This window comes from Hyla sarda, chromosome 7, assembly GCF_029499605.1.
Source record: "Hyla sarda isolate aHylSar1 chromosome 7, aHylSar1.hap1, whole genome shotgun sequence".
NCBI classification, from domain to species: Eukaryota; Metazoa; Chordata; class Amphibia; order Anura; family Hylidae; genus Hyla; species Hyla sarda.
The window spans coordinates 216,201,972-216,224,321 of NC_079195.1; the positions used below are offsets into that span (position 1 = coordinate 216,201,972).

Below are 22,350 nucleotides of genomic sequence, written 5' to 3' on the forward strand. Positions count from 1 at the left end.
CGTACTTAGACACTACATGGGTCATGTTAGGTTCTGTTGCCATAGAATGGGTTATAATAATAATGTGCTATTACAATACATCATTATACTTTTTCCAGGACAGGATAAGTTATAACCATAAGCTGTATTATACAGGTATGATGGTTATTAAGATTAAAAAGACAATGTAAGTTTTTACAGGAACCAAGGGTTAGATACTGATACAAAGGTCATGCTTGGTTATGTTGCCATAGGATGGTTTATAATAATACTGTTTATTACAATACATTGCTATACTTTTTCCAGGACAGGATAACTTATAACTGTAAGCTGTATTATACAGGTATGATGGTTATTAGGATTAAAAAGACAATTACGTTCTTACAGGAACCAAGGGTTAGGTACTGCTGTAGGGGTCATGTTTGGTTCTGTTGCCATAGGATAGGTTGTAATGTGCTATTACAATACGTCATTATAATTTTTCCAGGACAGGATAAGTTATAACCATAAGCTGTTAGAGGGCATCATACAGGTATGATGGCTATTAGGGTTACTAAGACAAAATACATTCTTACAGGAACCAAGGGTTACTGAGCATCTTCATCTAAAAGTTTCCAATAATACTGATTTAGTTATTTCTTGACTACATCAGTTTCTTGGAGATCGTTGTAATATAATATGGTCATTGTTAAGGGAGTTATACTCAGTGTCAGAATGAAGGACATTGGGCACACCAAAGGAAATTATTCTGAGGGCCTACATTTTGCAACTTGGCTTCGAGCGGACCTATTCTATTAGTGGAAAAACAGGGGTGTCCCTCTACTACCTACAACTACAAATACATAATGCCCAAATGTTCTTACCCTTAAAAGGGATAATCGGCAAAAAACAATGTATCCCCTATCTAAAGGATAGGATGTAAGTGTGTGATTGTGGGATGTCTGACCACTGGGAGCGCTGAAGATGCTCGAGTACAGCACTCGCTTCTCTTCGGCGCTCCAATGGAGAATACTCCCTCCCTGCACTGGAGCCTTATAACTTATAATATCTACTCCCTCCCTGCACTGGAGCCTTATAACTTATAATATCTACTCCCTCCCTGCACTGGAGCCTTATAACTTATAATATCTACTCCCTTTTTGCACTGGAGCCTTAAAACATATAATATCTACTCCTCTCTGCACTGGAGCCTTATAATTTCTACTCCCTCCCTGCACTGGAGCCATATAACTTATAATATCTACTCCCTTTCTGCACTGGAGCCTTATAACATATAATATCTACTCCCTCCCTGCACTGGAGCCTTCTGACTTATATCTACTCCCTCCCTGCACTGGAGCCTTATATGTTATAATACTCCCTCCCTGCACTGGAGCCTTATTACTTCTAATATCTACTCCCTCCCTGCACTGGAGCCTTATATGTTATAATACTCCCTCCCTGCACTGGAGCCTTATAATTTACAATCTCTACTCCCTCCCTGCACTTGAGCCTTATAACTTATAATACTCTTTCCCTGAACTGGAGCCTTATAACATATAATACTCCCTCCCTGCACTGGAGCCTTATAAATTATAATCTCTACTCCCTCCCTGCACTGGAGCCTTATAATTTATAATACTCCCTCCCAGCTGTGAGACTTATAACTTATAACACTCCCTCCCTGCACTGGAGCCTTATAACTTATAATATCTACTCCTCCCTGCACTGGAGCCTTATAATATCTACTCCTCCCTGCACTGGAGCCTTATAATATCTACTCCTCCCTGCACTGGAGCCTTATAACATATAATATCAACTCCTCTCTGCACTGGAGCCGTATAATATGTACTCCCTCCCTGCACTGGAGCCTTATAATATCTACTCCTCCCTGCACTGGAGCCTTATAATATCTACTCCTCCCTGCACATGAGCCTTATAATATCTACTCCTCTTTGCACTGGAACCTTACAACTTATAATATCTACTCCTCCCTGCACTGGAGCCTTATAGTATCTACTCCCTTCCTGCACTGGAGCCTTATATTATCTACTCCCTTCCTGCACTGGAGCCTTATAACATATAATATCTACTCCCTTTCTGCACTGGAGCCTGATAACTTATAATATCTACTCCCTTTCTGCACTGGAGCCTGATAACTTATAATATCTACTCCTCTCTGCACTGGAGCCTTATAACTTATAATATCTACTCCTCCCTGCACTGGAGCCTTATAATATCTACTCCTCTCTGCACTGGAGCCTCATAATATCTACTCCTCCCTGCACTGGAGCCTTATAATATCTACTCCTCCCTGCACTGGAGCCTTTTAATATCTACTCCTCCCTGCACTGGAGCCTTATAATATCTACTCCTCCCTGCACTGGAGCCTTATAATATCTACTCCTCCCTGCACTGGAGCCTTGTAATATCTACTCCTCCCTGCACTGGAGCCTTATAATATCTACTCCTCCCTGCACTGGAGCCTTATAATATCTACTCCTCCCTGCACTGGAGCCTTATAATATCTACTCCTCCATGCACTGGAGCCTTATAATATCTACTCCTCCCTGCACTGGAGGCTTATAACATATAATATCTACTCCTCCCTGCACTGGAGCCTTATAACATATAATATCTACTCCTCCCTGCACTGGAGCCTTATAATATCTACTCCATTTCTGCACTGGAGCCTTATAACTTATAATAACTACTCCTCTCTGCACTGGAGCCTTATAATATCTACTCTCTCCCTGCACTGGAGCCTTATAACATATAATATCTACTCCTCCCTGCACTGGAGCCTTATAACTTATAATATCTACTCCTCCCTGCACTGGACCCTTATAATATCTACTCCCTCCCTGCACTGGAGCCTTATAATATCTACTCCTCCCTGCACATGAGCCTTATAATATCTACTCCTCTTTGCACTGGAACCTTATAATATCTACTCCTCCCTGCACATGAGCCTTATAATATCTACTCCTCTTTGCACTGGAACCTTACAACTTATAATATCTACTCCTCCCTGCACTGGAGCCTTATAGTATCTACTCCCTCCCTGCACTGGAGCCTTATAGTATCTACTCCCTTCCTGCACTGGAGCCTTATAACATATAATATCTACTCCCTTTCTGCACTGGAGCCTGATAACTTATAATATCTACTCCCTTTCTGCACTGGAGCCTGATAACTTATAATATCTACTCCTCCCTGCACTGGAGCCTTATAATATCTACTCCTCTCTGCACTGGAGCCTTATAACTTATAATATCTACTCCTCCCTGCACTGGAGCCTTATAATATCTACTCCTCTCTGCACTGGAGCCTCATAATATCTACTCCTCTCTGCACTGGAGCCTTATAACATATAATATCTACTCCTCCCTGCACTGGAGCCTTATAATATCTACTCCTCCCTGCACTGGAGCCTTGTAATATCTACTCCCCCCTGCACTGGAGCCTTATAATATCTACTCCTCCCTGCACTGGAGCCTTATAATATCTACTCCTCCCTGCACTGGAGCCTTATAATATCTACTCCTCCCTGCACTGGAGCCTTATAATATCTACTCCTCCCTGCACTGGAGCCTTATAACATATAATATCTACTCCTCCCTGCACTGGAGCCTTATAATATCTACTCCATTTCTGCACTGGAGCCTTATAACTTATAACATCTACTCCTCTCTGCACTGGAGCCTTATAATATCTACTCTCTCCCTGCACTGGAGCCTTATAACATATAATATCTACTCCTCCCTGCACTGGACCCTTATAATATCTACTCCCTCCCTGCACTGGAGCCTTATAATATCTACTCCATTTCTGCACTGGAGCCTTATAACTTATAACATCTACTCCTCTCTGCACTGGAGCCTTATAATATCTACTCTCTCCCTGCACTGGAGCCTTATAACTTATAATATCTACTCCTCCCTGCACTGGACCCTTATAATATCTACTCCCTCCCTGCACTGGAGCCTTATAATATCTACTCCCTTTCTGCACTGGAGCCTTATAACTTATAATATCTACTCCTCCCTGGACTGGAGCCTTATAATATCTACTCCCTCCCTGCACTGGAGCCTTATGATATCTTATAATATCTACTCCTCCCTGCACTGGAGCCTTATAATATCTACTCCTCCCTGCACTGGAGCCTTATAATATCTACTCCTCCCTGCACTGGAGCCTTATGATATCTTATAATATCTACTCCTCCCTGCACTGGAGCCTTATAACATATAATATCTACTCCTCTCTGCACTGGAGCCGTATGATATCTTATAATATCTACTCCCTTTCTGCACTGGAGCCTTATAACATATAATATCTACTCCTCCCTGCACTGGAGCCTTATAATATCTACTCCCTCCCTGCACTGGTGATTTCTCCTATTGGTTTTGCACAGATTGGGTTATATTGCACTCCAGCTAGTTGAGATGTTCTTTAAGCAGTTACAGATCATCTCAATACTGAAATACATCTTTATGCCACTAGATTGGCATATCCTTATTTACTTCCATTCCGTTGTGTGTTTTACTAATAGGGTGCATTACTAGTACAGAACAGTACATCATGGGTATCCTGGTATAACATTGACTGTGGACATTAAGGATTAAATGAACTGTGTTTAATAAACTACAATGTCAAGGGCATCACCATAGACAAATAAGAGATTTCTTACATAAAACCTGCACAGAACAAAGAATGCCAGACACAAATGGTTAATGCTGAGAAACAGGTAAAAGCAGAATATGGTGGGTAGTGACCCTGTATACCAGGCTGCTGTGACACAGGAGGTCTTATACTGTCAAAATGTAGCGTGTCTTCAAATAAAGTAGCTTCAAATGCTAGAGAGAGGCATCAGATGGCACATTATGGTATATTGGCACGCTGCCTTTTACCTTGGCACATGGATTGTTCAGATTCTAGAGGCAATAAACTATTACATCCTGAGATCTCTGCTACATGTATTTACTATGAGGTGGGTGATACAGGCAAATTATAGATATCCAATTCGGCTTCAGTTATAGTGTTACATTGGTTCTGTACAGGTTACATTGTCAATCAGATACTAGGAAGAGTACATTGTCATAGTGATACTAGAGTCCATACTGCCACCATGCTACTACATTGTTAGACTACATTGCCAAGGTGTATCAATGAAGCAACATTGTCATAGTTATACCATGAAGGCAACATTGTTATAGTGGTACTACAAAGTTCAAGTGGTATTAGAAAGGCTACAATATCATAGTGGTATTAGGAAGGATTCACTACCAAAGTGGCACTAGGAAGGATACACTATCATAGTGACACTAGGAAGACTACACTATCATAGTGGTATTAGGAAGGCTACACTATCATAGTACTAGAAAGGCTACACTATCATAGTACTAGAAAGGCTACACTATCATAGTAATAGAAAGGCTACACTATCATAGTACTAGAAAGGCTACACTATCATAGTACTAGAAAGGCTACACTATCATAGTAATAGAAAGGCTACACTATCATAGTACTAGAAAGGCTACACTATCATAGTACTAGAAAGGCTACACTATCATAGTACTAGAAAGGCTACACTATCATAGTACTAGAAAGGCTACACTATATAATAGTAATAGAAAAGCCTGCAGAACCCAACAATAAAGACTCCATTAGTCTATTCACGATGGAGAACGGGCGTACAATAAGTTGTTTACAGCATAGCGAGTCCGATACAATACAATAACTACACAGTATATTTCTTAATTATACTGGAATAATGGCGTACTTAGACACTACATGGGTCATGTTAGGTTCTGTTGCCATAGAATGGGTTATAATAATAATGTGCTATTACAATACATCATTATACTTTTTCCAGGACAGGATAAGTTATAACCATAAGCTGTATTATACAGGTATGATGGTTATTAAGATTAAAAAGACAATGTAAGTTTTTACAGGAACCAAGGGTTAGATACTGATACAAAGGTCATGCTTGGTTATGTTGCCATAGGATGGTTTATAATAATACTGTTTATTACAATACATTGCTATACTTTTTCCAGGACAGGATAACTTATAACTGTAAGCTGTATTATACAGGTATGATGGTTATTAGGATTAAAAAGACAATTACGTTCTTACAGGAACCAAGGGTTAGGTACTGCTGTAGGGGTCATGTTTGGTTCTGTTGCCATAGGATAGGTTGTAATGTGCTATTACAATACGTCATTATAATTTTTCCAGGACAGGATAAGTTATAACCATAAGCTGTTAGAGGGCATCATACAGGTATGATGGCTATTAGGGTTACTAAGACAAAATACATTCTTACAGGAACCAAGGGTTACTGAGCATCTTCATCTAAAAGTTTCCAATAATACTGATTTAGTTATTTCTTGACTACATCAGTTTCTTGGAGATCGTTGTAATATAATATGGTCATTGTTAAGGGAGTTATACTCAGTGTCAGAATGAAGGACATTGGGCACACCAAAGGAAATTATTCTGAGGGCCTACATTTTGCAACTTGGCTTCGAGCGGACCTATTCTATTAGTGGAAAAACAGGGGTGTCCCTCTACTACCTACAACTACAAATACATAATGCCCAAATGTTCTTACCCTTAAAAGGGATAATCGGCAAAAAACAATGTATCCCCTATCTAAAGGATAGGATGTAAGTGTGTGATTGTGGGATGTCTGACCACTGGGAGCGCTGAAGATGCTCGAGTACAGCACTCGCTTCTCTTCGGCGCTCCAATGGAGAATACTCCCTCCCTGCACTGGAGCCTTATAACTTATAATATCTACTCCCTCCCTGCACTGGAGCCTTATAACTTATAATATCTACTCCCTCCCTGCACTGGAGCCTTATAACTTATAATATCTACTCCCTTTTTGCACTGGAGCCTTAAAACATATAATATCTACTCCTCTCTGCACTGGAGCCTTATAATTTCTACTCCCTCCCTGCACTGGAGCCATATAACTTATAATATCTACTCCCTTTCTGCACTGGAGCCTTATAACATATAATATCTACTCCCTCCCTGCACTGGAGCCTTCTGACTTATATCTACTCCCTCCCTGCACTGGAGCCTTATATGTTATAATACTCCCTCCCTGCACTGGAGCCTTATTACTTCTAATATCTACTCCCTCCCTGCACTGGAGCCTTATATGTTATAATACTCCCTCCCTGCACTGGAGCCTTATAATTTACAATCTCTACTCCCTCCCTGCACTTGAGCCTTATAACTTATAATACTCTTTCCCTGAACTGGAGCCTTATAACATATAATACTCCCTCCCTGCACTGGAGCCTTATAAATTATAATCTCTACTCCCTCCCTGCACTGGAGCCTTATAATTTATAATACTCCCTCCCAGCTGTGAGACTTATAACTTATAACACTCCCTCCCTGCACTGGAGCCTTATAACTTATAATATCTACTCCTCCCTGCACTGGAGCCTTATAATATCTACTCCTCCCTGCACTGGAGCCTTATAATATCTACTCCTCCCTGCACTGGAGCCTTATAACATATAATATCAACTCCTCTCTGCACTGGAGCCGTATAATATGTACTCCCTCCCTGCACTGGAGCCTTATAATATCTACTCCTCCCTGCACTGGAGCCTTATAATATCTACTCCTCCCTGCACATGAGCCTTATAATATCTACTCCTCTTTGCACTGGAACCTTACAACTTATAATATCTACTCCTCCCTGCACTGGAGCCTTATAGTATCTACTCCCTTCCTGCACTGGAGCCTTATATTATCTACTCCCTTCCTGCACTGGAGCCTTATAACATATAATATCTACTCCCTTTCTGCACTGGAGCCTGATAACTTATAATATCTACTCCCTTTCTGCACTGGAGCCTGATAACTTATAATATCTACTCCTCTCTGCACTGGAGCCTTATAACTTATAATATCTACTCCTCCCTGCACTGGAGCCTTATAATATCTACTCCTCTCTGCACTGGAGCCTCATAATATCTACTCCTCCCTGCACTGGAGCCTTATAATATCTACTCCTCCCTGCACTGGAGCCTTTTAATATCTACTCCTCCCTGCACTGGAGCCTTATAATATCTACTCCTCCCTGCACTGGAGCCTTATAATATCTACTCCTCCCTGCACTGGAGCCTTGTAATATCTACTCCTCCCTGCACTGGAGCCTTATAATATCTACTCCTCCCTGCACTGGAGCCTTATAATATCTACTCCTCCCTGCACTGGAGCCTTATAATATCTACTCCTCCATGCACTGGAGCCTTATAATATCTACTCCTCCCTGCACTGGAGGCTTATAACATATAATATCTACTCCTCCCTGCACTGGAGCCTTATAACATATAATATCTACTCCTCCCTGCACTGGAGCCTTATAATATCTACTCCATTTCTGCACTGGAGCCTTATAACTTATAATAACTACTCCTCTCTGCACTGGAGCCTTATAATATCTACTCTCTCCCTGCACTGGAGCCTTATAACATATAATATCTACTCCTCCCTGCACTGGAGCCTTATAACTTATAATATCTACTCCTCCCTGCACTGGACCCTTATAATATCTACTCCCTCCCTGCACTGGAGCCTTATAATATCTACTCCTCCCTGCACATGAGCCTTATAATATCTACTCCTCTTTGCACTGGAACCTTATAATATCTACTCCTCCCTGCACATGAGCCTTATAATATCTACTCCTCTTTGCACTGGAACCTTACAACTTATAATATCTACTCCTCCCTGCACTGGAGCCTTATAGTATCTACTCCCTCCCTGCACTGGAGCCTTATAGTATCTACTCCCTTCCTGCACTGGAGCCTTATAACATATAATATCTACTCCCTTTCTGCACTGGAGCCTGATAACTTATAATATCTACTCCCTTTCTGCACTGGAGCCTGATAACTTATAATATCTACTCCTCCCTGCACTGGAGCCTTATAATATCTACTCCTCTCTGCACTGGAGCCTTATAACTTATAATATCTACTCCTCCCTGCACTGGAGCCTTATAATATCTACTCCTCTCTGCACTGGAGCCTCATAATATCTACTCCTCTCTGCACTGGAGCCTTATAACATATAATATCTACTCCTCCCTGCACTGGAGCCTTATAATATCTACTCCTCCCTGCACTGGAGCCTTGTAATATCTACTCCCCCCTGCACTGGAGCCTTATAATATCTACTCCTCCCTGCACTGGAGCCTTATAATATCTACTCCTCCCTGCACTGGAGCCTTATAATATCTACTCCTCCCTGCACTGGAGCCTTATAATATCTACTCCTCCCTGCACTGGAGCCTTATAACATATAATATCTACTCCTCCCTGCACTGGAGCCTTATAATATCTACTCCATTTCTGCACTGGAGCCTTATAACTTATAACATCTACTCCTCTCTGCACTGGAGCCTTATAATATCTACTCTCTCCCTGCACTGGAGCCTTATAACATATAATATCTACTCCTCCCTGCACTGGACCCTTATAATATCTACTCCCTCCCTGCACTGGAGCCTTATAATATCTACTCCATTTCTGCACTGGAGCCTTATAACTTATAACATCTACTCCTCTCTGCACTGGAGCCTTATAATATCTACTCTCTCCCTGCACTGGAGCCTTATAACTTATAATATCTACTCCTCCCTGCACTGGACCCTTATAATATCTACTCCCTCCCTGCACTGGAGCCTTATAATATCTACTCCCTTTCTGCACTGGAGCCTTATAACTTATAATATCTACTCCTCCCTGGACTGGAGCCTTATAATATCTACTCCCTCCCTGCACTGGAGCCTTATGATATCTTATAATATCTACTCCTCCCTGCACTGGAGCCTTATAATATCTACTCCTCCCTGCACTGGAGCCTTATAATATCTACTCCTCCCTGCACTGGAGCCTTATGATATCTTATAATATCTACTCCTCCCTGCACTGGAGCCTTATAACATATAATATCTACTCCTCTCTGCACTGGAGCCGTATGATATCTTATAATATCTACTCCCTTTCTGCACTGGAGCCTTATAACATATAATATCTACTCCTCCCTGCACTGGAGCCTTATAATATCTACTCCCTCCCTGCACTGGTGATTTCTCCTATTGGTTTTGCACAGATTGGGTTATATTGCACTCCAGCTAGTTGAGATGTTCTTTAAGCAGTTACAGATCATCTCAATACTGAAATACATCTTTATGCCACTAGATTGGCATATCCTTATTTACTTCCATTCCGTTGTGTGTTTTACTAATAGGGTGCATTACTAGTACAGAACAGTACATCATGGGTATCCTGGTATAACATTGACTGTGGACATTAAGGATTAAATGAACTGTGTTTAATAAACTACAATGTCAAGGGCATCACCATAGACAAATAAGAGATTTCTTACATAAAACCTGCACAGAACAAAGAATGCCAGACACAAATGGTTAATGCTGAGAAACAGGTAAAAGCAGAATATGGTGGGTAGTGACCCTGTATACCAGGCTGCTGTGACACAGGAGGTCTTATACTGTCAAAATGTAGCGTGTCTTCAAATAAAGTAGCTTCAAATGCTAGAGAGAGGCATCAGATGGCACATTATGGTATATTGGCACGCTGCCTTTTACCTTGGCACATGGATTGTTCAGATTCTAGAGGCAATAAACTATTACATCCTGAGATCTCTGCTACATGTATTTACTATGAGGTGGGTGATACAGGCAAATTATAGATATCCAATTCGGCTTCAGTTATAGTGTTACATTGGTTCTGTACAGGTTACATTGTCAATCAGATACTAGGAAGAGTACATTGTCATAGTGATACTAGAGTCCATACTGCCACCATGCTACTACATTGTTAGACTACATTGCCAAGGTGTATCAATGAAGCAACATTGTCATAGTTATACCATGAAGGCAACATTGTTATAGTGGTACTACAAAGTTCAAGTGGTATTAGAAAGGCTACAATATCATAGTGGTATTAGGAAGGATTCACTACCAAAGTGGCACTAGGAAGGATACACTATCATAGTGACACTAGGAAGACTACACTATCATAGTGGTATTAGGAAGGCTACACTATCATAGTACTAGAAAGGCTACACTATCATAGTACTAGAAAGGCTACACTATCATAGTAATAGAAAGGCTACACTATCATAGTACTAGAAAGGCTACACTATCATAGTACTAGAAAGGCTACACTATCATAGTAATAGAAAGGCTACACTATCATAGTACTAGAAAGGCTACACTATCATAGTACTAGAAAGGCTACACTATCATAGTACTAGAAAGGCTACACTATCATAGTACTAGAAAGGCTACACTATCATAGTACTAGAAAGGCTACACTATCATAGTACTAGAAAGGATAGACTATCATAGTACTAGAAAGGCTACAATATCATAGTACTAGAAAGGCTACACTATCATAGTGGCACTAGGAAGGATACACTACCATAGTGGCACTGGGAAGGCTACACTATCATAGTGGTATTAGAAAGGCTACAATATCATAGTACTAGGAAGGCTACACTATCATAGTGGTATTAGAAAGGCTACACTATGATAGTACTAGAAAAGCTACACTATCATGGTACTAGGAAGGCTACACTATCATAGTACTAGAAAAGCTACACTATCATAGTACTAGAAAGGCTACACTATCATAGTACTAGGAAGGATACACTATCATAGTGGTATTAGAAAGGCTACACTATCATAGTGGTATTAGAAAGGCTACACTATCATAGTACTAGAAAGGCTACACTATCATAGTACTAGAAAGGCTACACTATCATAGTACTAGGAAGGCTACACTATCATAGTAGTATTAGAAAGGCTACTCTATCATAGTACTAGAAAGGCTACACTATCATAGTAGTATTAGAAAGGCTACACTATCATAGTACTAGAAAGGATACACTATCATAGTACTAGAAAGGCTACACTATCATAGTACTAGAAAGGATACACTATCATAGTACTCGAAAGGCTACACTATCATAGTACTAGAAAGGATACACTATCATAGTACTCGAAAGGCTACACTATCATAGTACTAGAAAGGATACACTATCATAGTACTCGAAAGGCTACACTATCATAGTACTAGAAAGGCCACACTACCATAGTTTCACTAGGAAGGCTTCCCTGTCATAGTGGTTTACACTATCATAAGGGCACTAGGTAGACTACTGTACATACTCTTGATGGTACTAAAAAGTACACACTCTCCTAGTGGTACTATGTAAGTAGGTTACACTTTCCCAGTGGCACTTTGAAGATAGGTTCCATTGTCATAGTGGCACTATATAGGTAGGTTCCATTGTCATAGTGGCACTTTATAGGTAGGTTGCATTGTCATAGTGTTACTATATAGATTGCATTGTCATAGTGGTACTATTTAGATAGGTTACATTGTCATAGTGGCACTATAAAGGTAGGTTGCATTGTCATAGTGGTACTAAATACTGTAGGCAGGATACATTGTCATTGTGCTACTATATAGGTAGGTTACATTGTCATAGTGCCACTATATAGGTAGATTGCATTGTCATAGTGTTAATATATAGATTGTACAGTATTGTCATAGTGGCACAATATAGGTAGGTTACATTATCATAGTGGTACTATATAAGTAGGTTACATTATCATAGTGGCAATATATCAGTAGGTTACATTATCATAGTGGCAATATATCAGTAGGTTACATTATCATAGTGGCACTATATAGGTAGGTTACATTATCATAGTGGCACTATATAGGTAGGTTACATTATCATAGTGGCAATATATAGGTAGGTTACATTATCATAGTGGCACTATATAGGTAGGTTACATTATCATAGTGGCAATATATCAGTAGGTTACATTATCATAGTGGCACTATATAGGTAGGTTACATTATCATAGCAGCACTATATAGGTAGGTTACATTATCATAGTGGCAATATATCAGTAGGTTACATTATCATAGTGGCACTATATAGGTAGGTTACATTATCATAGTGGCACTATATAAGTAGGTTACATTATCATAGTGGCAATATATCAGTAGGTTACATTATCATAGTGGCACTATATAGGTAGGTTACATTATCATAGCAGCATTATATAGGTAGGTTACATTATCATAGTGGCAATATATCAGTAGGTTACATTATCATAGTGGCACTATATAGGTAGGTTATATTATCATAGTGGCACTATATAGGTAGTTTACATTATCATAGTGGCACTATATAAGTAGGTTACATTATCATAGTGGCACTATATCAGTAGGTTACATTATCATAGTGGCACTATATAGGTAGGTTACATTATCATAGTGGTACTATATAAGTAGGTTACATTATCATAGTGGCACTATATCAGTAGGTTACATTATCATAGTGGCACTATATCAGTAGGCTACATTATCATAGTGGCACTATATCAGTAGGTTATATTATCATAGTGGCACTAGATCAGTAGGTTACATTATCATAGTGGCACTATATAGGTAGGTTACATTATCATAGTGGCACTAGATCAGTAGGTTACATTATCATAGTGGCACTATATAGGTAGGTTACATTATCATAGTGGCACTATATCAGTAGGTTACATTATCATAGTGGCACTATATCAGTAGGTTACATTATCATAGTGGCACTATATAGGTAGTTTACATTATCATAGTGGTACTTTATAGGTAGGTTACATTATCATAGTGGCACTATATAGGTAGGTTATACTGTCATAGTAGAACTATATAGGTAGATTATATTGTCATAGTGCCACTTTGCACAGTAGGTAGGTTACATTATCATAGTGGCACTATATAGGTAGGTTACATTATCATAGTGGCACTATATCAGTAGGTTACATTATCATAGTGGCACTATATAGGTAGGTTACATTATCATAGTGGCACTATATAGGTAGGTTACATTATCATAGTGGCACTATATAGGTAGGTTACATTATCATAGTGGCACTATATAGGTAGGTTACATTATCATAGTGGCACTATATAGGTAGGTTACATTATCATAGTGGCACTATATAGGTAGGTTACATTATCATAGTGGCACTATATAGGTAGGTTACACTGTCATAGTAGAACTATATAGGTAGATTATATTGTCATAGTGCCACTTTGTACAGTAGGTAGGTTGCATTATCATAGTGGCACTAAACAGGTAGGCTACATTGTCATGAAGTAGATTATATAGTCATAATGGCACCAGTCCTAGTGATACAGGAAAGGTTACATCGTCTATGTTCATCCTGGTGAAATTTGCAGAATGCCTATGCAGTGGCACACAAAGGGTTATTTATAGGGGCACTGTGAAACACAATACCCTATAATCCTCCAAGGCAGGGGATGAAGGTGCTCGGCATGCGATAATGCTATAGCAGAAGACCCTTACCTCGAAAAGCTGCGGGATCTCCCTCTTGGTGAGGTATTCCTTAGGGTCAGTGCTGTTCATGGCTGCAGGTAGGTGATGTGGTGGTTGGTGGCGGAGAGTCCTCTGCTGTCCCCCTCTTCAGCTCTGTGTCACTAGTGCCCGGTCATCAATGTCCACAAACTCACTTCAGTGTCCGAGCATCTGGAGCACAAATCGGTGTATAGACATTTAGCAGAGAGAAGCGAGTCCTCCCCCCCCCCTTGTCCCGGTGACACAGCCCTCCCTTGACTCACAATCCTCCCAGTGTCGGCAGCACCTAGCAGCTGAATAACTACACACACAGCCTGCTGCCTCCTTGATGTCTGCAACGTGTATATAGCCATACAACGTGCATGCGACACCAATGGCTAAGGCTGCAATCTAACCCAGCTTGCGATCACCCATACACCCCAGACGCCAGGAGGTGCCAGGTCCCTGGCATCCCTGCCCTCCTCCAAGTTCATCCACTTGGCTTGTCAAGACGATTAGGAGGCAGCCAAGAGCAATCCTCCTACGTGACAGTTCCCATTTAATAAAGGATGGGTAATGTGGATCTGGGTTCATTGCAAAGATAAACAGTGGTCTCCAAATGGCGGATCTCAAGCAGTGGCAAAACTACAACTCCCAGCGTGCCCGGACAGCCTTCGGCTGTCCGGGCACGCTGGGAGTTGTAGTTTTGCAACAGCTGGAGGTTCGCCGTTTGGAGACCACTGTAGGACCTCCAATTACAGTTTGCTTTTGTGATACAGTGATCCCTCAACTTACAATGGCCTCAACATACAATAGTTTCAACATGCAATGGTCTTTTCTGGTCCATTGTAACTTGAAACCAGACTCAACGTACAATGGTACGGACAGTCCAAATCTGTGACACTGTGTCAATGGCTGGAAGAACCGACCAATCAGAATGGACATTCACTGGTAAAACACTTGTATTACTGAAGTGTATGCCCTGAATTTCTGTATGGTAGCGCCTCCTACAGTACAGGGAGGTATTACATGTCTGTACTACTCTTTACCTGTATTACTGAAGCGTATGCACTGACTGGTGTCTGGTAGCGCCTCCCTACAGTACAGGGAGGAATTACATGTTCTGTACTACTCTTCACCTGTATTACTGAAGTGTATGCACTGTCTGGTGTCTGGTAGCGCCTCCCTACAGTACAGGGAGGTATTACATGTTCTGTACTCTTTACCTGTATTACTGAAGTGTATGCACTGACTGGTGTCTGGTAGCGCCCCCTACAGTACAGGGAGGTATTACATGTTCTGTACTCTTTACCTGTATTACTGAAGTACATGCACTGACTGGTGTCTGGTAGTGCCCCCTACAGTACAGGGAGGTATTACATGTTCTGTACTCTTTACCTGTATTACTGAAGTACATGCACTGACTGGTGTCTGGTAGCGCCCCCTACAGTACAGGGAAGTATTACATGTTCTGTACTCTTTCCCTGTGCCACAGTTAGCTGCTCCTTTGGACACCAGGTGAAGACTGGGACCCCCGCGATCTCCCGTACGGGGCCCCTGCAGTCCGCATGAAGCGGCGACTGACACAACCCCTCAATACAATTCTTTGGGAGAGCCGGAGCGCTGCCTTCGGCAATCTCCAGCTTTGCAATTGCGCTGAAATGAGGGGGCGTGTCGGCCGCTGCTTGGTGCCGTGGTCGACACACGCTATCTGGTCGGAGGGCCCCATACAGGAAATCGTGGAGGTCCCAGCGGTTGGACCCCCGCGATCTGAAACTAGAGCTGCAACGCTTTAAAGGGGAACTCCGGTGGAAAACTTTTTTTTTAAATGAACTGGAGATTTATAAATTACTTCTATTTAAAAATCTCAGTCCTTTCAGTACTTTTTAGCAGCTGTATGCTACAGAGGAAATTATTTTTGAATTTCTTGTTTGTCTTGTCCACGGTGCTCTCTGCTGACACCTCTGTCCGTGTCAGGAACTGTCCAGAGCAGCATAGGTTTGCTATGGGGATTTTCTCCTGCTCTGGACAGTTCCTGATACGGGCATCAGGTGTCAGCAGAGAGAGCACTGTGGACAAGGCAAAAAATAAATAAAAAAATAAATGAATTTCCTCTGTGGTATACAGCTGCTAATAAGTACTGGAAGGGTAAAGATTTTTTAATAGAAGTAATTTACAATTCTGTTTAACTTTCTGGCACCAGTTGATTTAAAAAAATGTTTTCCACCGAAGTACCCCTTTAAATAACTGAACAGCGGTTGCTGCCAAGACTTCTGACAAGTGACACCCCTTGTGCCGAGGAGCAGAGCGGGACTTGACTCGTCAGTGCTGCACAGGATGGTTGTCACTTGTCAGACCTGCCAAGCATGCAAATGAGCCTGTTGGAGCACAGTGTGAGATGTGGTCAGGTGTGAAAGTGTGAGATGGCACAGTGGGGATCAATGGAGGGGGTGAAGTGACACAGGGGGCCTGAATGAAGTGAAGTTCAAGGGGGGGGGGATGAAGTGGCGCGGGTGGGGATCGGAAGGGCACAGGGAGGAATGGAGGGTTGGATAAAGTGGCACGGGGGGATTGAGGTGGGGGGGAATAAAGTGGCACAGGGGGAACAATAGGTGGAATTAAGTGGCAAGGAGAGTGTCAAGGAGGGGATGAAGTAGGACGGGGTGATCAAGGGTGGTAATGAAGTGGCACATGGGGTTATCAAGGGGGAATGAAACTGCACAGGGGGTGATAAAGGGAAGGAATGAAGTGACACAAAGTGATGAAGGGGAGGAATGAAGCAACACAGGGTGATGAAGGGGGGAATGAAATGGCACGGGTGTGATAAAGGTAGAAATTAAAGAGCACGAGGGTGATGAAGAGGGGTGATAAAATGGCACAGGGGGATAGCACTGGATACTGGAATCATTTCGCCTGTCATAGGACACGTGACGTGATACCTGCAATTGGCGGAATGGCAAGGGGCATGTCACAAAACTACGCACTTTTTAAAAAGGCTGTCACCAACATGAAATGTTTGGAAAGCTCTCGGTTATATGGTAACATTTAACTTATCCAAAGTAAAGGTGATAAGTACCTAATCTTTGGGGGTTCCAATCATGACAATTGTGGTCCCTTGGCCCAATAGTGAGTGAATGGAAAGGCATTGCAAATGCAGGACAGCAGTTCCATCACATACTTATCTATCCTGAGGGCAGGTTATAGATTAAAGTCCTGGAATAACCTATATAAGGTATATTTCATGGTACACCCGCTGCTAGATTAATTATTTTTTTTACCCACAATCCTGTCCATTTCAGCTGCAACTATAATTGGTAGAAAATAATTTCTCCAGTTCATTGTCTATATTGTTTAATCTGTCAAATTTATAGAAAACAATCCATGGAAGAGTCTTAATCCATATGATGAAAGCCGCCCCAGATCAATACCTCTGGGAAAAGGAAGAAAAAAGCACTTTGCTTAGAGAGGTTATAACACCATGAAGACCTCGTGGAAAAATCAACTATTTTATCCAAATTTACAAATTCTATGAATATCTACGAATTGGCACAATACTTTATTATACCTGCATACTGTTTTACAGTCTGCAACTAGATGGAATCTATGCCTATAGTTAATTCACTCAATTCTGGTAGCTTGTTCTTATCTACTCACCATAAAGATGTATCCCCTATCATGTAGAGCAGTGTTTACCTACCAGAGTGCCTCCAGATGTTGCAAAACTACAACTATCAGTATGCTGGGAGTTGTAGTTTTGCAACAACTGGAGGCACCTTGGTTGGGAAACACTGCTTCTGTGACCATACACATATCCCCTAGGGATACAAAACGAAGGGAAAGTATTAAAGCATTACTGTCATTTAAAGGAGTAGTGCAGCGAAAAATAACTTATCCCCTATGCAAAGGATAGGGGATAAGTTATAGATCCCAGGGGGGTCGCGATCTCCTGAACAGGGCCCCGGCAGTCCACCTAAAGTGGCCGTTCCGACCCCTGCAAGAAACCTATGGGATATATGGGGACGTGTCGGCCGCCACATCGTGCGGGGGTCGGCAGGCCCCCTTCCAGCAGACTGCCAGGGCCCCATTCAGAAGATCGCGGGGGGTCCCAGGACTCGGACGCCCCGCGATCTATAACTTATCCCTGTAATGTCTGTTTTTGTGTTTTTGTATTTTTCTGTCTTGGGGTCTGTTCAGACACTAGTTTTTATGTCTGAGCAGTTTCTTTGCTATTCTTCCTAGGGTTGTAAGAGTTAATGCTCTCACCCTATTGCAGTTCGGGTGTGGCTTTAAAACCCAAGTTCTGTTTATGATATATTTTAGTCTGCTTGGTTTTTAGAACATCTGTCGGTTTTTAGGATTACGTATGTCTGTTCTGCTTTAACACTGTGTGTCTTGCTTTTACCCTTGCTCGGTACTAAGTATTCCGGTTTAGAGTCCTGACCCGTATTCCTCTATGTTGTGGAGTTTAATTTTGTAAAATTCCTGTTTGGTATGTTGACCTGTTTTCCTCCATGTTTTGGAGTTTGGCTTTTGTGGAGTCTGTTTAGACTCATCCTGTTCTCAGTCTAGTGTTCCATGTAATATATTTCTGTTTCCTTCTAGGGCAGTATACTGATCACATGGTGGAGTGTGCCGGCTGGCTAGAAGTCTATTTGGAGTTAGTATTGTTTAGAGTGGGGAGTCTAGTTTGTTCATTGTTCAGTGTGAACAGTGTTCTATGTTTCCTGACCTGATTAGTGTTTTATATTCAGTTAATCTGTTCATCCCCTGTATCTCCTGGTTTCTGCTGTATACTTGTTCCATATCTGTTACGCCTAGCGCTCCGGGTCCCCGCTCCTCCCCGGAGCGCTCACGGCGTCTTTCTCCCTGCAGCGCCCCGGTCAGTCCCGCTGACCGGGAGCGCTGCACTGTCTTGGCCGTTGGGGATGCGATTCGCACAGCGGGACGCGCCCGCTCGCGAATCGCATCCCAGGTCACTTACCCGTCCCGGTTCCCTGCTGTCATGTGCTGGCGCGCGCGGCTCCGCTCTCTAGGGCGCGCGCGCGCCAGCTCTCTGAGACTTAAAGGGCCAGTGCACCAATGATTGGTGCCTGGCCCAATTAGCTTAATTGGTTCCCACCTGTTCCCTGCCTATATCTAGTCTCCTCCCTTGCACTCCCTTGCCGGATCTTGTTGCCTTGTGCCAGTGAAAGCGTTTAGTGTGTCCAAAGCCTGTGTACCTGAACTTCTGCTACCCATCCTGACTACGAACCTTGCCGCCTGCCCCCGACCTTCTGCTACGTCTGACCTTGCTTCTGCCTACTCCCTTGTACCGCGCCTATCTTCAGCAGCCAGAGAGGTTGAGCCGTTGCTAGTGGATACGACCTGGTCACTACCGCCGCAGCAAGACCATCCCGCTTTGCGGCGGGCTCTGGTGAAAACCAGTAGTGGCTTAGAACCGGTCCACTAGCACGGTCCACGCCAATCCCTCTCTGGCACAGAGGATCCACTATCTGGAAGCCGAATCGTGACAGTAGATCCGGCCATGGATCCCGCTGAGGTGCCGCTGCCAAGTCTCGCTGATCTTCCCACGGTGGTCGCTCAGCAATCGCAGCAGATTGCCCAACAAGGACAGCAGCTGTCGCAGTTGACCGCCATGTTACAGCAAATTCTGCCTCTGCTACAGCAGCAACCATCTCCTCCGCCAGCTTCTGCACCTCCTCCGCAGCGAGTGGCCGCTCCTAACCTCCGCTTGTCCCTGCCGGACAAATTTGATGGGGACTCCAGACTCTGCCGTGGATTTTTGTCTCAGTGTTCCCTGCATATGGAGATGTTGTCAGACTTGTTTCCTACAGAACGGTCTAAGGTGGCGTTCGTAGTAAGTCTTCTTTCAGGAAAGGCCTTGTCTTGGGCCACACCGCTCTGGGACCGCAATGATCCTGCCACAGCCACAGTCCAGTCCTTCTTTGCTGAAGTCCGAAGTGTCTTTGAGGAACCTGCCCGAGCCTCTTCTGCTGAGACTGCCTTGCTGAACCTGGTCCAGGGTAATTCTTCCGTTGGCGAGTACGCCATACAATTCCGTACTTTTGCTTCTGAACTATCCTGGAATAATGAGGCTCTCTGCGCGACCTTTAAAAAAGGCCTATCCAGTCGCATCAAGGATGTGCTGGCCGCACGAGAGATTCCTGCCAACCTCCAAGAACTCATCCATTTGGCTACCCGCATTGACATGCGTTTTTCTGAACGACACCAAGAGCTCCGCCAGGAAAAAGACTTAGATCTCTGGGCTCCTCTCCCACAGCATCCTTTGCAGTCTTCGCCTGGGCCTCCCGCCGAGGAGGCCATGCAAGTGGATCGGTCTCGCCTGACCCAGGAAGAGAGGAATCGCCGTAGAGAAGAAAATCTCTGTCTGTATTGTGCCAGTACTGAGCATTTCTTGGTGGATTGCCCTATCCGTCCTCCACGCCTGGGAAACGCACGCACGCACCCAGCTCACGTGGGTGTGGCATCTTTTGCTTCTAAGTCTTCTTCTCCACGTCTCACGGTGCCCGTGCGGATTTCCCCTACAGCCAACTCCTCCATCTCAGCCGTGGCCTGCTTGGACTCTGGTGCCTCCGGGAATTTTATGTTGGAGTCCTTTGTTAATAGATTCAGCATCCCGGTGACCCGTCTCGTCAAACCGCTCTACATTTCCGCGGTCAACGGAGCCAGATTGGACTGCACCGTGCGTTACCGCACAGAACCCCTCCTGATGTCTATCGGACCCCACCACGAAAGGATTGAGTTCTTCATTCTCCCCAACTGTACCTCTGAGGTCCTCCTCGGTCTGCCTTGGCTCCGGCTTCATTCCCCCACCATTGATTGGACCACCGGGGAGATCAGGAACTGGGACTCTGCCTGCCACAGGAAGTGCCTCTCCCCCCCTCCCAGTCCCATCAGGCAAGCCTCTGTGCCTCCCCATGGCCCCCGTCCTGGTGTCACACTGCCCCGTGCCAGGCCTCGCCCTCTGCCCTCCCTCCCCATTCCCACTCCTGCTGTACTGCCCGCCGTTGAGGAAACCCTCCATTCTTTCCAGGTGTCCTCATCCCAGGGGAGGCAGTTACCGGACAAAGAGAAGGGGAGACCTAAGGGGGGGGGTACTGTTACGCCTAGCGCTCCGGGTCCCCGCTCCTCCCCGGAGCGCTCACGGCGTCTTTCTCCCTGCAGCGCCCCGGTCAGTCCCGCTGACCGGGAGCGCTGCACTGTCTTGGCCGTTGGGGATGCGATTCGCACAGCGGGACGCGCCCGCTCGCGAATCGCATCCCAGGTCACTTACCCGTCCCGGTTCCCTGCTGTCATGTGCTGGCGCGCGCGGCTCCGCTCTCTAGGGCGCGCGCGCGCCAGCTCTCTGAGACTTAAAGGGCCAGTGCACCAATGATTGGTGCCTGGCCCAATTAGCTTAATTGGTTCCCACCTGTTCCCTGCCTATATCTAGTCTCCTCCCTTGCACTCCCTTGCCGGATCTTGTTGCCTTGTGCCAGTGAAAGCGTTTAGTGTGTCCAAAGCCTGTGTACCTGAACTTCTGCTACCCATCCTGACTACGAACCTTGCCGCCTGCCCCCGACCTTCTGCTACGTCTGACCTTGCTTCTGCCTACTCCCTTGTACCGCGCCTATCTTCAGCAGCCAGAGAGGTTGAGCCGTTGCTAGTGGATACATGCAATAGGAGGGACCTATGAGTGGAGGGTAAATCCAATATTATTAACATTTGACCGCTAAGCGGTCACTAAGACCCTAAATTTCCCACCCAATTTAAAACTTAACGTTTAATGAGCCGAGATTAAAATAACCTCACACATATTGATCCATGGTGCATTGATTGGCATGACACTGCATGCTATAGAAGTGAATTGAAAAATTAGACTGTGGCTGCAGTCCACAGTCTATAGTGTGAGACAATTAAAAATCTAACACATTGCCCGCCCGCCCGACGTTTCGC

The 22,350-nt window shown here is 43.7% G+C and overlaps 1 protein-coding gene across 3 annotated transcripts in view; it reads right to left on the minus strand.

Annotated features, from left to right (window-relative positions):
• AK5 (adenylate kinase 5) overlaps window positions 1-22,350 on the minus strand; it is a 230,351-nt gene that overhangs the window by 190,047 nt on the left and 17,954 nt on the right. For 2 of the 3 annotated variants that reach the window (XM_056532657.1, XM_056532656.1), the window contains exon 3: window positions 14,407-14,586. In XM_056532657.1, the coding sequence (XP_056388632.1) occupies window positions 14,407-14,466 (60 nt within the window). In that variant the 5' untranslated portion in view covers window positions 14,467-14,586. Of the gene's footprint in view, window positions 1-14,406; window positions 14,887-22,350 lie in introns of those variants that run through there. The other variant, XM_056532658.1, reaches the window with a different exon arrangement.